This window comes from Podarcis pityusensis (assembly GCF_964106645.2).
Source record: "Podarcis pityusensis genome assembly, chromosome: 5".
Lineage (NCBI taxonomy): Eukaryota > Metazoa > Chordata > Lepidosauria > Squamata > Lacertidae > Podarcis > Podarcis pityusensis.
In genome coordinates this window covers 77923876-77942748 of record NC_138032.1, presented here as the reverse complement: position 1 = coordinate 77942748, position 18873 = coordinate 77923876, and the positions used below count along the sequence as shown (strand labels likewise).

The following is an 18873-nucleotide window of genomic DNA, read 5'->3' as shown; positions in this document are numbered from 1 at the left end:
AAACATGTACATGTAAAAATATAATAAGGAATGAAAAATATAAAGCATGTTGAGTCTGTGTTGTTCTTGTTCTATTTCAGGTTTAACCGAACTAACAAATTCTTTGTTGGGTTTCATGCTTATATTTTAAGGTATTGTCAGCTAACTGAACCAACCCCTTAACCCACGGCAATTATGGTGCTGGCACATGAGCTCTATGCTGCCACATAATGCACAACCCTGCTGCTGAGCTCCAGCTGATGGATGAGGCCCAACCATGCCTTACTAGCAGAGTTGGGTGTGGTCTGCAATTCAAAATGATTCAGCTTTCCAAGAAATTTAACTCTTGAGTTGTCAGTATTTTCTAGTATACACATGCAAACCATATAATTATACAAAGTCTGCACATGTCAAACTAAGAAGTTGCCGCTGTTTCTGTGTACGTGCCCTGTTTATAACATTTTCACAAAATCTCCCATGAAGAAACAGAAGTATGCAAAGAAAAACTTTGTTTTTTGTTCACAGCAATGGTTTAATGGAAAGACTTAATCAGCATCAGGAAATATTGAACTGATGAAGAGAGAGCAATTCTTAGGACTTGATAAAGACAGTAGGCTTGGCCTCCATTTTCATTATTCATTTCAGGTCAACTATCTGAGGTTTGTTAAACATTCAAAAGCCACACATTTCCATTAAATGGCTCAAACTACTACTGCAATTAAAGGAGTGCACTGCTTAAAGACAGGTGACAATAACCCTTTTGCTACTGAAGGCCTAAGTTTATATAGTTTTCAGTAGTTTAGATCAGTCTACTCACACCAGTCAAAGAGCACTTTAAGATGATTTTTTGACGAAGATCAGAGCTTCTCAGAAATGCCTTAATATCCTGTGATACAAGGCAAGTGGTATTAAGGTTGTACTTAAGCAACATTTTCTTTACCCCAACACCTAAATCTACTTAATCTAAATATCAATAATAGTATAAAGTTAAGAAACATGGAAGTTAAATTTGCATTAAATAGCAATGTGCTTTAGAATACTTAGACACCACTTGAATCCTGGTCAATTTCCACAACTTAAGGTTGGCACCAAGTTACTGGGAAGCTTCTGATCTTGTTTGGCGTAGGATCCATTCCAAGAAAATAAAACATTTTAACCACTTGGTATGACGCTCTAAAACAATCATTGTTGCATAAGAGCAGGATTACTTTAAATATATTGGTCTAAAATGTGTAATATATTTACAACCAGGAGTTGTTTAAAATAAAGGATAGGTTTGCTAAATAAAAGGAGTTTTCCCTCCCTGGGGTCTAAGTTAGAGTTTACTTCTAAATCCTCTACTCAGCAGTCATGGAACAGGAAGCAAGAGTCTTTTGTGCCATGTGTACTCCAAATATAATCAGAAAGATATTTCAAAGCACTTCCATGTGACCAGCCAGGGAAAGATCTTCATTTCATAGGCCCCTAGGATGCATACAGTTGCTTCTTTGCGACGTGAGTCAAATCCACAGCCCAAAGTTGGCAACCATAACTCAGCTACATACAGCTTTAAAGTGAAGTTTGGAAGAGGCAGATGAATCAGCCACATAAATGCAGTAGATTGCAGTCAGTACAAATGTGCGATGATCAGCAAAAAGGTAACTCCTCAAACAGTCCAGGTTTTTCACATCTAGAAATGCAATCCAGAATTGTTACATTAGAACAGAAGCTACACAAAAAACAAATCTTTTTTTCAAATGCACCTGTCTTATTAGATTCAATTACTGGAAACAGTAATATTGCTGGAATTGTGCAACTACACCCATGATATCCTTGGAAGGTTAAACGCACTCTGTATTAGCAGATCCTGGTTGTAGGCTACGTACTTTGCAGTGTACATTCCTGAAGCAATTGACCTGGATAAGGGTTCATAGACCAGTGCAACAGTTAGTCTATGCCTACACAATGCCATCATATGCACATTAAACTTTCCCCTCTCCCTTCAAACATGCCATGTGGCTAACAGAAGATAAACCTACAGAAACTCCAGAGCAAGGAAATTCCCTCGTCTGAAGGTCAATGTGGGCGAACTGTTACAGAGCAACTGAGTAGTGACACCCAGCACTGTCATCACTACCCATTCCATCACAAGAGTATTCGGTTTCGAGAATACGACCACCTCAGATTTCATCACAAAAATCTAAACTGTAGGTTGGCCAAATATAGAACTTTAAAAACTAGTCCAAGTCTTGCTTAAAGATCCAAGGAACACAGGGCAAAATGACTGGGTTACAATAATGATTCATAGTTCAAGGAACCAGGGATGGTAATGTTTGATCCCTCAAGTTTTTAGGAACTTGGGCTGCTTGAAACCTTGGAGGTGAATAAACAAGCTTATCAAAGGAAAGGTGTTAAAGATTCTTGCTAAAATGAGAAATGGCAGCTGAATGTTACCTGTAGAGGATTCTGATATAGCCATTTCTCTCTCTCTCCATTCAGCTTCATACATGCAAAGAGGTCACACACTGTAGGAAGGCCGTAGTCCTGGAATAAAAGGCAGATTTCTCATTAAGCTGCGCCTAGTGTGGACCACCATGCTAATCCTGTATTTTTCAACAAGCTGCAAGTGGTGCTAAAAAGTAATCTTAAGAAGCTAAGACTCCTCACCACAGACTTTCAAGGAACTTGTAGGAGCTATTAAAAAAATGTACCGTATTTTTTGCACCATAACACTCACTTTTTTCCTCCTAGAAAGTAAGGGGAAATGTCTGTGCGTGTTATGGAGGGAATGCCTACGGGTGGGATGCCTACGGATTTTCCTCCTCTAAAAGCTACATGCGTGTTATGGTTGGGTGCGTGTTATAGAGCGAAAAATACGGTAATGCTAAAGGAGCCAGAGACAGTTGAGTGTTAATACATACGTGTGCCTTCTTGCGTTGCAGCCATTTGTCTTCTGCAGGAGGCTGACTGGAAGAGTCTGTGTTTGCTGAAGACAACACCCAGCTGTTTACATTAAGAGGGAGGTGGAATGGTTCTAGAAGCTCCAGAAGAGAACTCTTGCAACTCACTTCTGCTTTCTCCCTGCTTGCTTTCTCCTCTGCACCCAATGCTACGGCCTCTGGCTTGGCTAGCCAGGCTGATAATGGGGTTTCAAGCAATTCTTTCAGTGGTTTTAGAATATCGGGACTGTCCTGTTCGGTTGCAGAAGGGACCGGTTCCTCCCCCAGCTGTTGAGAAGGATAGAGCCAGATGTTCAGGGGAGGCTTAGCTTCACCAGGCTCAGTGATGGAGCTAGGTGTCTGTCCTACTGGCACCCCATTTTTATCCTTGCCTTCCTTCCGAAGAAGCCACTTGCACAGAGCTTCCTTCTCACAGTTTCCATCGCACACACACTCTGAAAAGCTAGAACATGGCTCATTGGCTCTGCATACATCTTCGACTTTGAAAGAGGGCTGCAGAAGCCAGGCATCATTGGTGGACGATTTCTTCCCTTCCAGGTGCTCACCGAGGCACCTGAGATTGCCAAGGTTTTCTATTTCTATACCCTTGGCCTGGATGCCACAACAATTGTTGCAGGAATCGGCTTTGGGGAGCCAATCGCTGATATTGTATTCCTCCCTAAAGGGCTTAAACACGCATTCCCACTTCTCCAAGGCATTCGTGTTTTCCGATTCAGAAGGCGTAAGCAGCCAGTCGGAAAGATCCATCTCTTCTTGCTCCAGGAGCTCCAACTCATCTATCTTTTCAATGGAAAAAGAGGAACTAACTGTGGAGGTGGAACTTTTGCGCCGGCGTGAATCCATTTTCTCAGGAGATCCTTCTTGTTGGTTCTGCAGAAGCCAGTTCTCCAAGTTTCTCAGATTTCCCCAGGCTTGCTCCAAGTAACACATTTTGGGAGACTTTAAATCCTGACAAACAAAATTGATACCAAACGTTATAAACTTCCAGGAAAAAGTTCAGTTAACAATATACCATTTGCACCTTGGTGTAATGCAGAAAATGTAAAATGAGACATCCCACCAGTTCTAAAACTTACTTTTTCCCAAGTACTGTAATCAATTAAAATATGTTACCTGGTTGGTCCCTGGTGAATGTGTTTTCAAGAGCCAGTCTTCGTAGTTCTTGCTAGGAACATGCGGACCACAGCAGGCACTGTCAGGTTTACTTCCAAGAAGCCAGTCAGAGAGTGGGCACCCCACAGTTCCATAAGAAGGCTTCTGCTAACATCACAACAGCAAACTTATTGTTACACATTCAGTTCTGGTTAGAGATCACCAGGAAAAAACTACCACCACCCCAAGGAACAACCAAACCATCATTGGAGCCTGACAGATTTATGAAGGGATTCTTTCAACATTTGAGCAGGAAACACTTTTGGAATCGGATTTGTTGTGAATTTGCACAGCATGCTCAGTTTAGACCTATTATCAAGTGCCCTAATTGGTGGGTCATGGCATGATAGCTATTCACAGGAAATACATAGAGTTCTAAATATTGTAGCAACTCCCTGTAGATGAAAGGCATGCTCGCTTATGGTGCATGCAAAAGGTAATCACCCTGAGAAGTCAGAATAGGGGTGGGCCTGCTGTCCAGATCCTGAACTTCCCCACCTCCTGCTAGCAATTTTAACGTGGGCACAGCTACCCACTATCACCATGAGTTCGAACCACTTTTCAGGTAGTTTGGATTCAAACAGTGCCTGCACAAGCCCTGCTTTTGGCAGAAATCAGGAACTCTGGAGTTGTAGCCATTCCCAGCAAGGCTTCCATTTGGCACAAAGTTGGAAAGGCACTGAATGCAAGTCCCACTTGCTAAATGGCAATTTGAATTCTTTCTTTGCAGTCTGATGTCAGATGTGGGGCAGTTGGGCATGTGCTGGAAGACATTCCCTGTTCCTGGATTGTAAGGTCACAGCAAGCGCACTTGGTCCTATACCTGTAATCAAGCCTTCTGTTAAGTCTCTCAAGTCACAGAACCCACAATGAAATGCTGGTAGATACTTCTGTTCTGCTGCTATCATGCAGTAAACAACTTTTAACTCTACCTGCTCAAGTTTGGCTGGCACAGGGCAGTTCTTCCCAGAAATCCATGGGGTGTAGTCTTCTTCATCATCAGAGGTTTGCTATTTTTAAATACACAGAGCAAGTCAGAATTATGATAAACTTACTGGTTGTAACTTACTTCTTACTGAGCTTGTCATTTTAAAACTCTGGAATTTTTCAAGCTAATAACATGTTGAAAACCATGAACTTATGCAGCCCTTCAGGACTGTAGCTACTGATTATAGGCTTCCAAGTAGCAGATACATAGAACAGATCCCACACCCTTGAGGAAATCCTCTACTCACCATTGTTGTGATTGAGCCAAAAGATGTGATGGCCTCACGAAGGAATGGCATATTCGCCTCAAAGCTCAGAATGGAATTTTCTTCTGGCTGGAGAGTTAAATTGCCCAGTCTGTCAAAGGGGTGGGGTGGGGGGTGAAGAGAAAATATGCATCAAGCACTCAAGTTGAAAAAGCAAATGACCATGGTCATTTTACATAGCCCCAAAATGAAGCCACTGTTCATTAGATTAAAAAGTTGAGCAGATCCTGCTGAAAACATGGCCTTTGTGACCTATTTTGAACTGTGCCAAGGATATTAGGCCTCTCAGGTGCTTATGAATTTGATCAACAAATCAAAACCAAGACACATATAGGTGAGTCACTTTTCAAGGTCACAATTTTTAAATCTGTAGTTCAATATTTTCAAGACACATTAGGAAATTGGAGATTCTATTTTGCAGGAAGATAAATTGTATGCAATCTCATACCGCTGATAATGGTGTGAAATACACCTTGTAATTTTAGTAATTCTAAGCCTGGCAGTAAGATGTGTTGGGTTGAAATGAACGACAGACGAATGGCAAGGTGTCATACGGGAGGCATCTCTCGAGCAAGTCTCGGAGAGCCCCTTTTATTGAATATTACAGCATTTGCCACATATGTGCTTATTGCTGATTGGTTAACACAAGTACAAAGCAAAGGTTACATATTACATTAATCACCAATAGATTAAAGGTTGGGAAAGAGAGCACAGAACTAGACAGGCATGAAACCTCCTAATTAAATTATAACTAGTGATTGATATAGCAAGACTTAGACAATTACATTCCGATAGATGTGGTCAACTATGCATTAAGAACAGGTCAGAGTATAATGTTTTCATGAACTCAATATGAACTGAACATTCTAGGGTGATGAGGGAATGTAGAACGGTTTGTGCAGCATGTGCAGAAGAAAAGCTTAGAAGCAAGACTTTCCATCATGCCACAGTCATGTGCAGAAGCAAAGCTTCCCTTCAAAGATGAATTCAATAGATTTGCTTACCTCTCCAAACACGATGAAATTTGATTGGCAAGGTCGTTACTGTGAGGCTGCTCCAGCTGATGGATGAGGCAATTGAATTGTCCTAACAACTGTAAGAGACAAAAGGACTATACGTGACTTCACTATGAATATCAAGAGCCAACTTCAGAAAGGCTCAATGTGTTCTTATGCCAATCACAATTAGCACACACTCAAGGCTAAATTACTGTAGTTCTGAACCAAGAGTTTCAAGCATAAATTGAACTAAGTGTACGGTTAGACCTTACCCAACAGAGTTGCTGGGCCTGCTGTTGCAACGCTTCCTCTTTCAGCTGCTGAATGAGATCCACCTGCTCAAGCAACCAAACTTCACGGCTGCGCAAGCATTCCAGGTGGCGGCTGATGCAGCTGTGAATTTGAGCCTTCACCTGCAAGATAAAAAATGCTGGATTCAGTCACTGTTCTTAAGACTAGTTCTAAGCCACAAGTGTCTGAAATAGAATCAACCAAAGCCCATTTAATATCATTGTTATGCCAAGTTGTTTGTACTTCATGCAGCGGTGGGCCCCCATTTCAACGTGGAAAGTTTCAAGAGATAGCTAGCACACAAGTGACCCTCCTCCAAGGCTCCCAACACTGCCACAAGATGCATTTATATTATTCCTCCCTGGCATCAATGAGGAATGATGAAGTATTCAGGTATAGTAAAGCAGGAGGTGCTGCTACATATATGATGCTTTAGTATACATGGAGCAGCATCAAGATGATAACCTCCAGAATCAGCTATGGGGTTTTTTATTTATTTCTTCCCCTTCCTGTCCCCCAAATACCTCTCTCCAGTTGTCTTTAACTTGCTGTTCAGCCTTGACTACTCCAGCAATTGCTGTCTCCAAGTCCTTCTTAGCCTGAAGACACTTGACAAGGGGTTCCTTGCTGCTGGAGCTTGCACTTGTCTCTTGGGGTAGACTCATCCTTGACATTTCTAAAAAGAGAAACACAAAAAAATAATGTGCCAATATGCCCCACTCAAACAAACAAAGGAGGATGAAATGGGCAACAGACTACACAATATTGTTTTCACTACTCTAGATAGTTTTGCCACCCAGCCAGCATATTTGTGCCCAAGGATTCTTGCAACCCAAGTCTGTCGTAATTGTGCTGTTAGTCTTTTCTTTCCCAGTCCCTGACTATGGTCCTACCTCTGCATTTTCAACAGATCAACACTTCCAGTATTTGTTAGGTGGAAGCAGCAGCTGCATTATCCAGCTGGCTTCAGAGATGGCTTCTATCATCTTTGCACACTCCTGCCTTGCTCACAACAAGTTTAACTAATGCTCATGACCACAGATTATAAATTCAAGTTGTACATAGGCTTCCCAAAAACTCTAAAATATTCTTTCAGACACCCACGATACTAGCACATTCCTAGAGTCAAGTTACACAACCAACAAACTCAACTATGTTTTACAGGACTTCAGATTGTAATTGGAAAGAATGTTTCAATAAATGTTTTCCCCTATTAAAGCAAATCACCTGCACTTGCCAGAACCCAGCAGGGACCAGTTTTTCAATACTAGCCCCCTGTTCAATTCCACAAGGCCATATTCCATGCCCCTTGAAGCATTTTTTTGGGTGATTAAAGCAGCACTCCTACACTTACTTAGCAGAAATTCCATTGTCTGCAATAGACCATGCTTTTGAGGGAACATGCATATTGCACTCACCTTTTTAAAAAAAGTTTTCAGCCCCATTACTTTTTATTTTATTACATTTTCACCCCTCTTTTCTTCCATCATTGAACCCAAGATGACACAGATGTGATTCCCAGCACACAGAACTAAAATTTAGTTCAGTTTAAGATGCCTCACAGACATGGGCATAGCCAAGGGGAGGCAGGGGCCTGCCCCCTAATATCTTCTTTTTGGAGGGATTTTTTTAACCGTGATCCCCCCTAAAAAGCTCAACGACTCCCCTCCCCCAACAAAAATCCTGGTCATGCTCACAGCCAGTCTATGCTACTGGCATTCTTTCGAATGTAAATCCAGCAAAGAATTCAGACACCAGCTTTAAGAATAATAGGTGCCACTCGGCCAAGTTTTACTCAGTGAGTTGACTCAGAGCTTAACGAGCATGAACCTTGCTCCAAGTAGCAGATCAGAGAAGCAGACGTAGCCTGTAAAGAAATCAAGACTTCTAGCCCCTGCACTCCTGAGGAATGTGGAAACGAGCAGCAGCTTCTGTTAATATTAACCAGCACGCGAAATGAAACCAGGCAACCTCGGCAGCCCGGTGCTACGTTTATTTCCCCGCTAAGATCCAGGGGGCTTGCTCGCGTGTGCAGTGTTCAGAGCCGGGCGCTTCTCTGCTTCCTGGCATCGGAAGCGGCCGGCCCTGCGCACATTTCTCCCGGAAGGGGGCTTGATCCCAATTGTGCATCCTTGGGACCATTTTGGCTGCCTTGGGCTGCCCCTTCGCTTCCCTCCCGCCCTGCAATCCTGCATACCTTATGCACCGGTCTCTCACGTTTCTAGGGAGGACGAGGGCCGCTTCCTCCCGAGCCAGGGGCCGGCGCCTGCAGCACGAGATAAAACGCTATCCGCCCAGCGCAAGGCTGCTTTAAAAGCGCCTGCTTCCCAGAGCACATTCCGGGCCCACCCCCCGGCTCCTCCCCCGCTCCCGCCCTCCTCGCCCACGTGGCCAGAGCCGCCACAGCTGGGACGGAGCCTTGCACGTCTTCGCGGAGGGAGGGAGGGAGCGAGGAGGCTTGAAAACTGCCCAGCAACTCTCGCGGGGAGGGAGCCCGATCCGTCCTGCAGATCGGGGGCGAAAGGCCAAATGCAAATGGAACCGAGAGGCACGTAGGCTTGTTCCAAAGAGGGGAAATCCGCCTCCTAAAAGAGGATCTGCCACTAGGCGCATGCATGCCTTTATAGATTTACGACTATTATTAATAATAATAAAATCTGTATAGCGCCCTATACCCGCAGGTCTCAGGGTGGTTCACAGGACCATCTCTAAGATGGTTTGGGTGCAGCCAGAGCTATTGCCATATTCCAACCCTCCATGTGGAACCTAAGGCTTGGTTTAGAGGTTATTATGCATGTTTCCTTTTATTTATACTGTACATTGCTTCTGCACAGTGTTTGAAATATGGGATCCAGCAAAGTGTGCAGAGATAGCCAGCTCTTCTGAGCCGGAGGAGATCCGGCACGAGAGTTGGGCCACAATGGCCACTGTTTGAAAATGATGTGAAAAGCATTTCCCGCAAGCATGTCAAATATAGCCACATTGTTTCTCCAGTAGAGATTCAGAGATTTGAAAAGGTGTTTTAAATTTTCAAATTATTAAACATTCATGCACAAAAGTGTATCTTCAAACTATAAAGGTAAGGTAAAGGTACCCCTGCCCATACGGGCCAGTCGTGTCCGACTCTAGGGTTGTGCGCCCATCTCACTTAAGAGGCTGGGGGCCAGCGCTGTCCGGAGACACTTCCGGGTCACGTGGCCAGCGTGACGAAGCTGCTCTGGCGAGCCGGCACCAACGCAGCACATGGAAACGCCGTTTACCTTCCCGATATAAAGCCGTACCTATTTATCTACTTGCACTTAGGGGTGCTTTCGAACTGCTAGGTGGGCAGGAGCTGGGACCGGAAGACGGGAGCTCACCCCGCCGTGGGGATTCAAACCGCCGACCATGCGATCGGTGAGCCCTAGGCGCTGAGGTTTTACCCAAACTATATTGCTGGCCAAAGCAAGATATGGCCTTACAGCTATGAATGTCCAAAATGTGAAGTAGTGCTTGCATACATGTGCTATAAACAGGATTACTTATGATGATGTTTAATGCAAAGTAAAAAAATTCAAAGATAGCAGATGCCATCTTTTGGAAGCTTAGAAGGATACTGGTTTCAGTGTTAGAACTTTAGAAGCGGCATATCAGGAAAGAAAAGTCTTAACATAGTGTTATAAGAATTATACAGGCTCTTGGATACCCCATAAGGGAAAAAGAGCAGATTTTTTTTTTACAACAATAGCTAAAGACTACTTACTGCACACACATGCCTTCAACATACTGGAAAGTTATCCACTAAAGAGAGAGACACAGAAATGTGGCATTCTTAATTAGGTTTCAATCTTGAGACTACCAAAAGGTGTGCATTAAAAGAGGCCTGTTTCTTCAAGCCTTTGCTATGCCAAGTGCTTCCACTACGGCCCCTCCAAAATGCAACCATTGGCCTGATCCTATATGCATATTTGAAAGGCATGCAGAGCTTCCTTCCTTCCTCAAGGGCAAAACACATGCTTTGCACGCATGTAGAAAGTGCCACGTTCAAGCCCTGATTGAAAGGATTTCAGGAAGCAGGATTGAGAAATATTTCTGCAGGGATCCACTTTCAGAAGAGCTGGTATTGGCTAAGGGGGTGGAGGTGGGGTGTTGAGCTGCATCAGTTGCTGTTGGGACTGTAACTTGCACCCCCCCCCAACCATTAGCCAGCTTGGCAGGGGCTGATGGAAGCTGAAGTCCAAGTGTCTAGGTTTCCAAGCACAGGTTTCCTTCTACTGAGCTAGATGGATCTATGGTCCAGCTCAGTATGAGGCATCTTTAAATGTTGCAAGAGAACATGCATAGGATTAGGTGTCCAAACCAGCCTAATAAGTGTGGCTATTAGAATTACCATCCAAGGACCAGTGGTACAAAATCGCACATGGTGGCGTGCTCCTGTTCAGCCTTCCAGAGAGCTTGCCAGACCATTTTCCAGGGCACTCCATCCCCCACCAACAGCCAGCCAGCAATCCATGTGCGCAGAGCATACATTGCCCTCACGTCGCTATTAAGAGTCAACCCTAAGGAAGCACACTCTCAAAAGATTCTCTGTTACTTCTGCAAAGCATGGCGCTCCCCCCAAAACTTGCTCCCTGTGTAAGCAGTGCTGTTTTGACTATGGAAGACTCCGTGTTTGGAAGAAGTTCATTTTTAGTAAGGAGTAAAGGGGACCGCTGACCATTAGGTCCAGTCGTGGCTGACTCTGGGGTTGCGGCGCTCATCTCGCTTTATTGGCCGAGGGAGCCGGCATACAGCTTCCGAGTCATGTGGCCAGCATGATAAGCCGCTTCTGGCAAACCAGAGCAGCGCACGGAAACGCCGTTTACCTTCCCACCGGAGTGGTACCTATTTATCTACTTGCACTTTGATGTGCTTTCGAACTGCTAGGTGGGCAGGAGGTGGGACCAAGCAACGGGAGCTCACGCTGTCGCAGAGATTTGAACCACTGACCTTCTGATCGGGAAGCCCTAGACTCTGTGGTTTAACCCACAGCGCCACCTGCGTCTCTAGCACATTTTTAGTATATAATAAATTCTTTTTACACTTATTCACACCTCTTTTCCTCCAAGAGCTGAAGGCAATATACATAGTTCTACCCCAGCCACCCAATTCTATCATCTCAACCAGCCTACAAAGTTAGGCTGTGAGGGCACAAATTTTCTGAGGCCATCAGGTGAACGTTATTGCTGAGCACTCCAGACACAACAACACACCAGCCTTCTCTCAAATCAACAAGTGTAGCATACACCCAAAAATCAAATATACTGTATTTTTCGCTCCATTGGACGCACCGGACCATAGGACGCACCGGATCATAGGAGGGCGAGAACAGGGAAAAAGATTTTTTTTCTTGTTCTAACCCTCCAAAACAAGGTGCGTTCAAGGTGCATTCACCAGAGCTTGTGGGGCTGGCGGTGGGGGGAAGCGCTGCTTTCCCCCACCGCCAGCCTCAAAGATCCCTGAAGCCTTTGGAGCGCAGCGCCCCGCTGCCCTGCACAGGTTTGCGCGCAGCCGTCCCCAAGCTAGAGCAGTGAGACGGAGCCCTCCGTCTCGCTGTTCTGGCTTGGGAACAGCCTTGCTAGCTTCTGCAGGACAGCGGGGTGAAGGCACCCCGCTGCCCTGCAGAGGTTTGCGCGCAGCCCTCCCCAAGCTAGAGCAGCGAGACGGAGCCCTCCGTCTCGCTGTTCTGGCTTGGGAACAGCCTTGCTAGCTTCTGCAGGACAGCGGGGTGAAGGCACCCCACTGCCCTGCAGAGGTTTGTGCGCAGCCCTCCCCAAGCTAGAGCAGCGAGACGGAGCCCTCCGTCTCGCTGTTCTGGCTTGGGAACAGCCTTGCTAGCTTCTGCAGGACAGCGGGGTGAAGGCACCCCGCTGCCCTGCAGAGGTTTGCGCGCAGCCGTCTGCTCTAGCTTGGGGAGGGCTGCGCGCAAACCTCTGCAGGGCAGCAGGGTGCCTTCACCCCGCTGTCCTGCAGAAGCTAGCAAGGCTGTTCCCAAGCCAGAACAGCGAGACGGAGCGCTCTGCAGTGCTCCGTCTTCCTGTTCTGGCTTTGGGCTTAGCGGCGCAGCCTGCATTCGCTCTATAGGACGCACACACATTTCCCCTTAGTTTTTGGAGGGGGAAATGTGCGTCCTATAGAACGAAAAATACGGTAAACTATTAGCTCAACTTTCACCATTTGTACTTTTGCAGCCAACCCTGGGCATATAAGTGGTTTATACCCCTTCCTATTTCTTTCTTTATTTTACTGCAGCAATGCTTGAATGATCAAACGAAACAAATTAAAATGCTAAGCCAATTAAGGCTGCAGATAACATAATTCTTTTGTAAGTTTGTCTGCTATGCATTTGTGGGACAAACTACGAGCAGTTTTCTCAAATGTAGTCCTTATTACTCATAATCAGCATTTAAATAAACCTGCATTACTCAAGAATGTTTGTTTTTTTATTGCTTACAAGATGACAGTCCTTCTTGCCTGCTTAATGCAGGTGTTCAGTTAGATCATTCTAGGTTTAGTTTGTTTTGCCTGAAGAATCATACTAATATCCATCTGCCAGCTTAAACCACAAAATGTTGCAATATATCCCACTGTTATGCCCTACCTGACAAAGCTTACATAATTCAAGCACAGACATGTGTATAATGGAATTATTGCTTGTTTGGTACTTGGAAAACAAAATGTGTGCTGCAAGGGGTTGGATTACCCTCAAGGTCCCAACTCTACCATGCTATGATCTCACTGGTATGTGAGGAGATATCAGAGTTCTTGTGATATTTGACTTCAGATAGGGTTAAGGTTGACTTCAGTTTTTTTATTTTGATTCTGTATTTTGTGGTTTTATATTCTGATTTCATCCTGTGAACTGCCCTGAGACCTGTGGGTATAGGGTGGTATTATTATTATTATTATTATTATTATTATTGCAGCATGTTCACACATATCACAAGCAGCATGCAGACTTTAATAATAGGAATGTTCCAGATTACCCACTCATCAGGACAAGGAAGCAGATATCCTACCCCAGCCACCTCTCCCAAGTTTCTCCTATTCTAGGGTTGCCATACGTCCGGAATTCCCGGACATAGCCAGAATACAGCAGTTGGAAACAGTGTCTGGGTGGAAATAGCTTGAGTGTCATATCTGCCAGAAGTCTCCTTGAAAACAGCTCAACAACTTTTGTGTCCAAATTTTCACCCTTTGAAATATGGCAACCCTATCTATTCCAAAACACCTCCCACATATGAGCTCTAAGCTACCTTGCCTTCTGAAATGTATCCTAACTCCATAGTCAACTATAGTCAACAAACTATAGATCCTATAAGTCACAAGACTTCCATAAAAGCTCAAGGATTGTTAATGACTGTAGGACCAAGACACAAGAAGAAGCTGTGTTACATATGCAGACAAAATGGGTCAGGATGTTCCTAAAAGCATAATGGCTTTTCCTTGAAACACACAACTCACTGTGCCAAAGACTGAAAGCAGACGTATAGGTACAAGTTAGTTCAAATAACCTTCTATAACGGAACTAGAAGATATTTTAGGTTCATTACAAGAGGAACTGCAACTCTTGCAACATTGTGTTCCTGTTTCACAGAATATATCATTTCTAAAGTAGGTTGTGGAAAGAAGCACTTATTAGCAATACCATAGGCCTCCCGCCTCCTATATTCTGGCACTGTGTTATGTTAGAGAACCTAAATTTCCAGCATAGCTAAGTCCTCCCCTTCCCATCTACATGAGCACAAATAGTTAACCAAGTACCTGCATGCAACCACAAGGAATACTGTATGGATACAACTGTTTTACACGCACCATTAAGTATCTCTGTATCAGATAATCCAGCAGCAACATCATTTTACTAAACCTAATTAATGCTCTGATCGCTTGAAACTAAAACCAAACACTTCTTCCCATATAACTTTTTCCTGCCCAGCTTCTTAAAAACAAAGAGCACAAGACAAATAAAAACTATGAGTGGAATCCAACTTTGTGAGCTTGGACTGCCCCTCACGCAGTCTGGAGGATCCTCATGCAAAGACTCATGGTGTTCATGAGGGGTTGGAGGAAGGAGGGGAAAGGAAAGACCAAGCCAACTTACCCACACATACAGTATTTATGTCAGTCACTTGGGGCCTACAAGGAAAGGGGGGAACTGCCCAGTGAACCTTATAGTCAAGAGGCTGTTTACAAGCTAAAGACATTCCCTGCTCCATACAACTTGCACACGCCAGACAAAGCCTATCAAAGCAAAAGGAAGTTAGCACTGACATTCTTGACAACTGTCTGTCCTAACACTGATAGTATTTTCTAAGGTTGTAAGTAGGAACTGGAGTGTCCCCATCACAGCCAGTACATGCATGGGGTTATATCCTTACGGTGTGTGCAGCAATGGGGGGGGGGGGACATTTGAAATACAATGTGAAGTAAAATAAACACAACCACTTCATGTTACCCAGTGCTCCTCTAGGTTATTTTAATAGAAGCATAATGCTCTGTGTGGTTTTCCAACAAATCATTTTGAAGGGACTGCAAATCCAATCCCACCTTCAAAACATGTGGTGCCTGAAAGGTTTTGTGGTCACATTCTTCGCATGCTCGTAAACACAAGATTATATTCTTACAGAATCATCAAGTCACCTACTTTATGACTTGCCAGTTTTCCATTATCTATGTGTTTCTATTAAAAAGAGACCAAAGGGAAAAAACAACTTTGTTCTATTTTGACAACCTTTCCTCTTAATCCAATACAAGAGAGAAAAACATAAAACACATGCAAATAAAAGCTGCAGCATAAAGCCTCAGGAATTTCCCCTAAAAACCCAGAAGCTTCAACAAAAAGCCACTTGCCCATGTCTCAACAACAGGACTCAACTTTTAATAAACATATATCACTGAAACCAAGTATACTTCCTTTTACCCCCAACACAGAACATTGGTGACAGAAAACAAGACATGTTGAAGATTAATTGGTTCTTGATTTATAGATGTATGGTTTTGTTGTTGTTTCACAATAAACTAAATCTGCTGGAGCATATAATTTTAAGATACAAACTCTGGAAGGTGTGGTAAGTGCCTTTTACATTAAGACCAAGATTCAGAGACTCTTAAATGCATGCACTTCCCAATTTTCTACACACATCACTTCCAGCATTATGACAAAGACTAGTCCCAATTCTAGCTTTTAGGAGAATAGTAGGCAATAAAGAAGGCTGCTGCTGCTGCTGCTGCTGAAAATAATTACTCCTAACTGCTGTGCAAGTGAAGCTTCCTGAGATGCACACAGGCCACTATGTCATCACTAAGGCAGAGCTGGGGTTTCCTTTCCTAAATTTCCTTTACCTTGATACCAGGGTGAGAGAGTATTAAGCAGAGATGAATGTAAATGCCGTTTCACTTAAAGAAATTTCTCTCCCTTTTCAAAGCCCAAGATAATCTTATATCCAACAACTCCATTTCCCTGTAGCTTTCAGCATGCAGACACTTAATCTCAAACATTTAAATAGCTCTTGCTGTCATGCAGTTCTACATTCTTGCTTCTTAGCAGGGGCTGAAAGTTCTCCCTGTGCCCCACAACCCCAACTGTAGTGATAAGCATATTATATTATTGTTATTATTTATACTCCACCCATCTGGCGGGGTATACAGCCCTGCTGTATCTACCATGGCACTCATATCTGCAACCAAATTATTTTGAGAATACCAGAAGACAAGACTTGCACCAGCCAGTGTAACCTCAAAGCTTTCAATAATGCACCAGAGAGACTGGTGCTGCAATCATACCACGCAAGGAATTGCAAGGTGTGGCTGCACCTGCCAGGGAAGTTCTGGCCTTTTTGAGAGGCAACCCCACCCACTCCATAACAACCGTACTAAACAACTTTCCCCTATCCACATCAGCTACAGCTTGCCACCACTGCCTCTTAATTCCTAATATAAGTAACCAACCAGAGAAACACTTAACTCTGGCTTGATCATGTCCAATGTTTGGATTTATTTATATAAAAGGCAGAGGTCATAATTCCACCCTTCCTATGTGGTACAGGGCATCATAATTCCAATTTTGCTGATGTGGGGAGGCTAGACTGAGGGATAAGGATAGCTGCATATTCAAAATCATGTACTGAGGTGGGCTGAAGGTAGATTGAGATCTGGGCAATTTATGGTAGACTTGCAAGAGTTTGACTCTCAGATTATTTAATGATAGCGGCAGCAAAGCTCCCACCTCATCCTCAATTAGATGGCTAAAATGAAGAAAACCAGGTGGAGATTGCTATGAACCCAGTTCTGCTACTGAAAAGCAACAGGCTTGTCATTCCTTAATTCTAAATATATAATTTCCCATCCTGTCCCCACACAATGTTCCAGTTGCTGGATCAAGCAAAAACAATGACAACGAAGGAAATCCTGTAAGACATAAGTCCGCCCAGCATTGTTTAAGAGCATCAATACTGTGTAGCCAATAAATGAATCCAGACCCTCTCACAGGAACGAGCACCCGGAAGACCCAGGTTCAAATCCCCCACTTGGGTCATGAAACTCACTGGGTGGCCTTGGGCCACTCGCTGCTTCTCTGCCTAGCCTACCTCACAAGGTTGTTGTCACTGCTTTTATAAAGGAAAAATATGGTACTGGTACTCACCATGAAGTTGTTACAGTAAGTGCCACACTTTTAAGATGATCTGTTGGGGGAGCTGCTGGTACTGCGTACCCTTGAGTACCCCCAGGAAAAAAACCACTGATTGTTGTGGGGCTTAAATGAGCAGAATGGGGGAAAGCTCCATGCATTCTGAGCTGCTTGGGCTATGAATGCGATCGATAAATGGCATTAATAAACAGGTGAGAATGTGAGCCACCCTCGCCACGGGTTTTCTTAGGCCCCCAACGACACCAAAAACATTTTTTTATATTTTATTTGGCAGGGGGAGGGGCTTACGTTCAATCCCCAACCGCAGAAATACCAGACACTTTCAGCATAAGGAAGCAACGCAGGGCGTTACATTTCACGGTGAACGCCAAGAAAGATTGACACGCGTTGGACTCTTCCCACGTGCAGTTACGTAACCGGCTCCTGGGACGGAAAGCGGAGGGCAATATAGGTCAAGGCGAGCCTCTCCGCCCCACCTCACTCAACACCCTCATGCCGGTCAGCGGCCGAGGCCCTTTCTCCCAACCCGCGGCTCCCACCTTCTGACTCACCCGGCAACCTGCAGACAGCGGCCGGCGCAAAGGCGACGAAGCGACTTTCCCCTCAAGGAGCTCAGGCCGGAAAAGAGGGTTCGCGGGGTGGAGCGGGGGCAAGATATCGCGAGATTTCGGCGGAGGCCCGGCGCCTTCGGGTGACGGTATTCGGCCGCCCCCTCCCGTTGGTTAGAGGCACCAACGGAAGCTCCCGGGAGAAGAGGCATGCGCACTCGCGCCTCCAGAAGCCGCTGCCGGGACTCAATTGTGGGCGACGTCGCTTCCACCTCCTCTTTACGTAAAGCAGGCCGGGAGGAGGGAAATAGCTCGTAGCTCAAAGAAATAGCCAGGGAGGTTGTTTGGTTCAAGGCTTTCCCCTTGGCCTTGGGCTTACTAAGCTTTTTAAAAAAATGCATAGCTGTCAACTTTTCCCTTTTCTTGCGAGGAATCCTATTCGGAGTAAGGGAATTTTCCTTTAAAAAGGGAAACGTTGACAGCTATGAAAATGTGTCGTGTAGGAGTTGTTATTATTTGTTATTATATTATGTGTTTTGCGTTGTAAACCCCCCTGTGGCCTTTGGAAGAAGGGCGGTATACAAATTTAGCAAAATAAAAGCAAACGAACAAGCATTTCCTAATAGCTTGTAGACTGAATTAAATGACAGTTGTACAGTGTTGGAAAAACAAGCTTGCATTCACTCACCATTGCCATGATATATGTGTCAACGCTACTTTTTTATAATAATTTTCATTAATTTTCAATTTCAATCCAATAATACCCTCACTATAACAGAACCAAATTAGAATACAGTTACTAATATCAATTGTTCAAACACCGAATTCTGTATATAACTTAGGTGGCCTCCCGCATGCTAGAATTGATGGTTTGATGATTTTATTTCTGCGTTTCAAAATCTTACTAATTTAAATTGCATTCCAGTCAAAATAATAATCCCTTATACAACAACTGCAATATTAATAACGTCTGTTCATGTTGACACATTAAATGATTTATAGAACTACAAGTGAGGCAGTCAAGCTATATCCTTGCTCTTTCTGTGT

General features: G+C 44.2%; 1 protein-coding gene and 1 long non-coding RNA gene across 5 annotated transcripts; one reads left to right on the top strand and one right to left on the bottom strand.

The window, feature by feature from the left end:
• Nucleotides 1–486: 486 nt before the first annotated feature.
• Nucleotides 487–17970, bottom strand: NCOA4 (nuclear receptor coactivator 4). Of its 4 annotated transcripts, none has more exons than XM_081004990.1 (10): nt 17830–17970; nt 7137–7288; nt 6594–6734; nt 6328–6416; nt 5306–5414; nt 5003–5080; nt 4032–4178; nt 2880–3866; nt 2413–2502; nt 487–1648 (listed from the first exon to the last, which is right to left on the bottom strand). In XM_081004990.1, the coding sequence occupies exons 2-10, from the start codon at nt 7284–7286 to the stop codon at nt 1643–1645; spliced, it is 1797 nt and encodes a 598-aa protein (XP_080861116.1). In that variant the 5' UTR covers nt 7287–7288; nt 17830–17970; the 3' UTR covers nt 487–1642. The 4 variants fall into 4 exon arrangements, with proteins under 4 accessions (XP_080861116.1, XP_080861119.1, XP_080861118.1 ...); XM_081004993.1 differs by having other exon boundaries at nt 4032–4175; XM_081004992.1 differs by having other exon boundaries at nt 17818–17921.
• LOC308476986 lies at nt 12788–15857 on the top strand. Its single transcript, XR_013986314.1, has 2 exons — nt 12788–13694; nt 13757–15857. It is a non-coding gene; the product is annotated as an uncharacterized lncRNA (long non-coding RNA).
• Nucleotides 17971–18873: the final 903 nt, after the last annotated feature.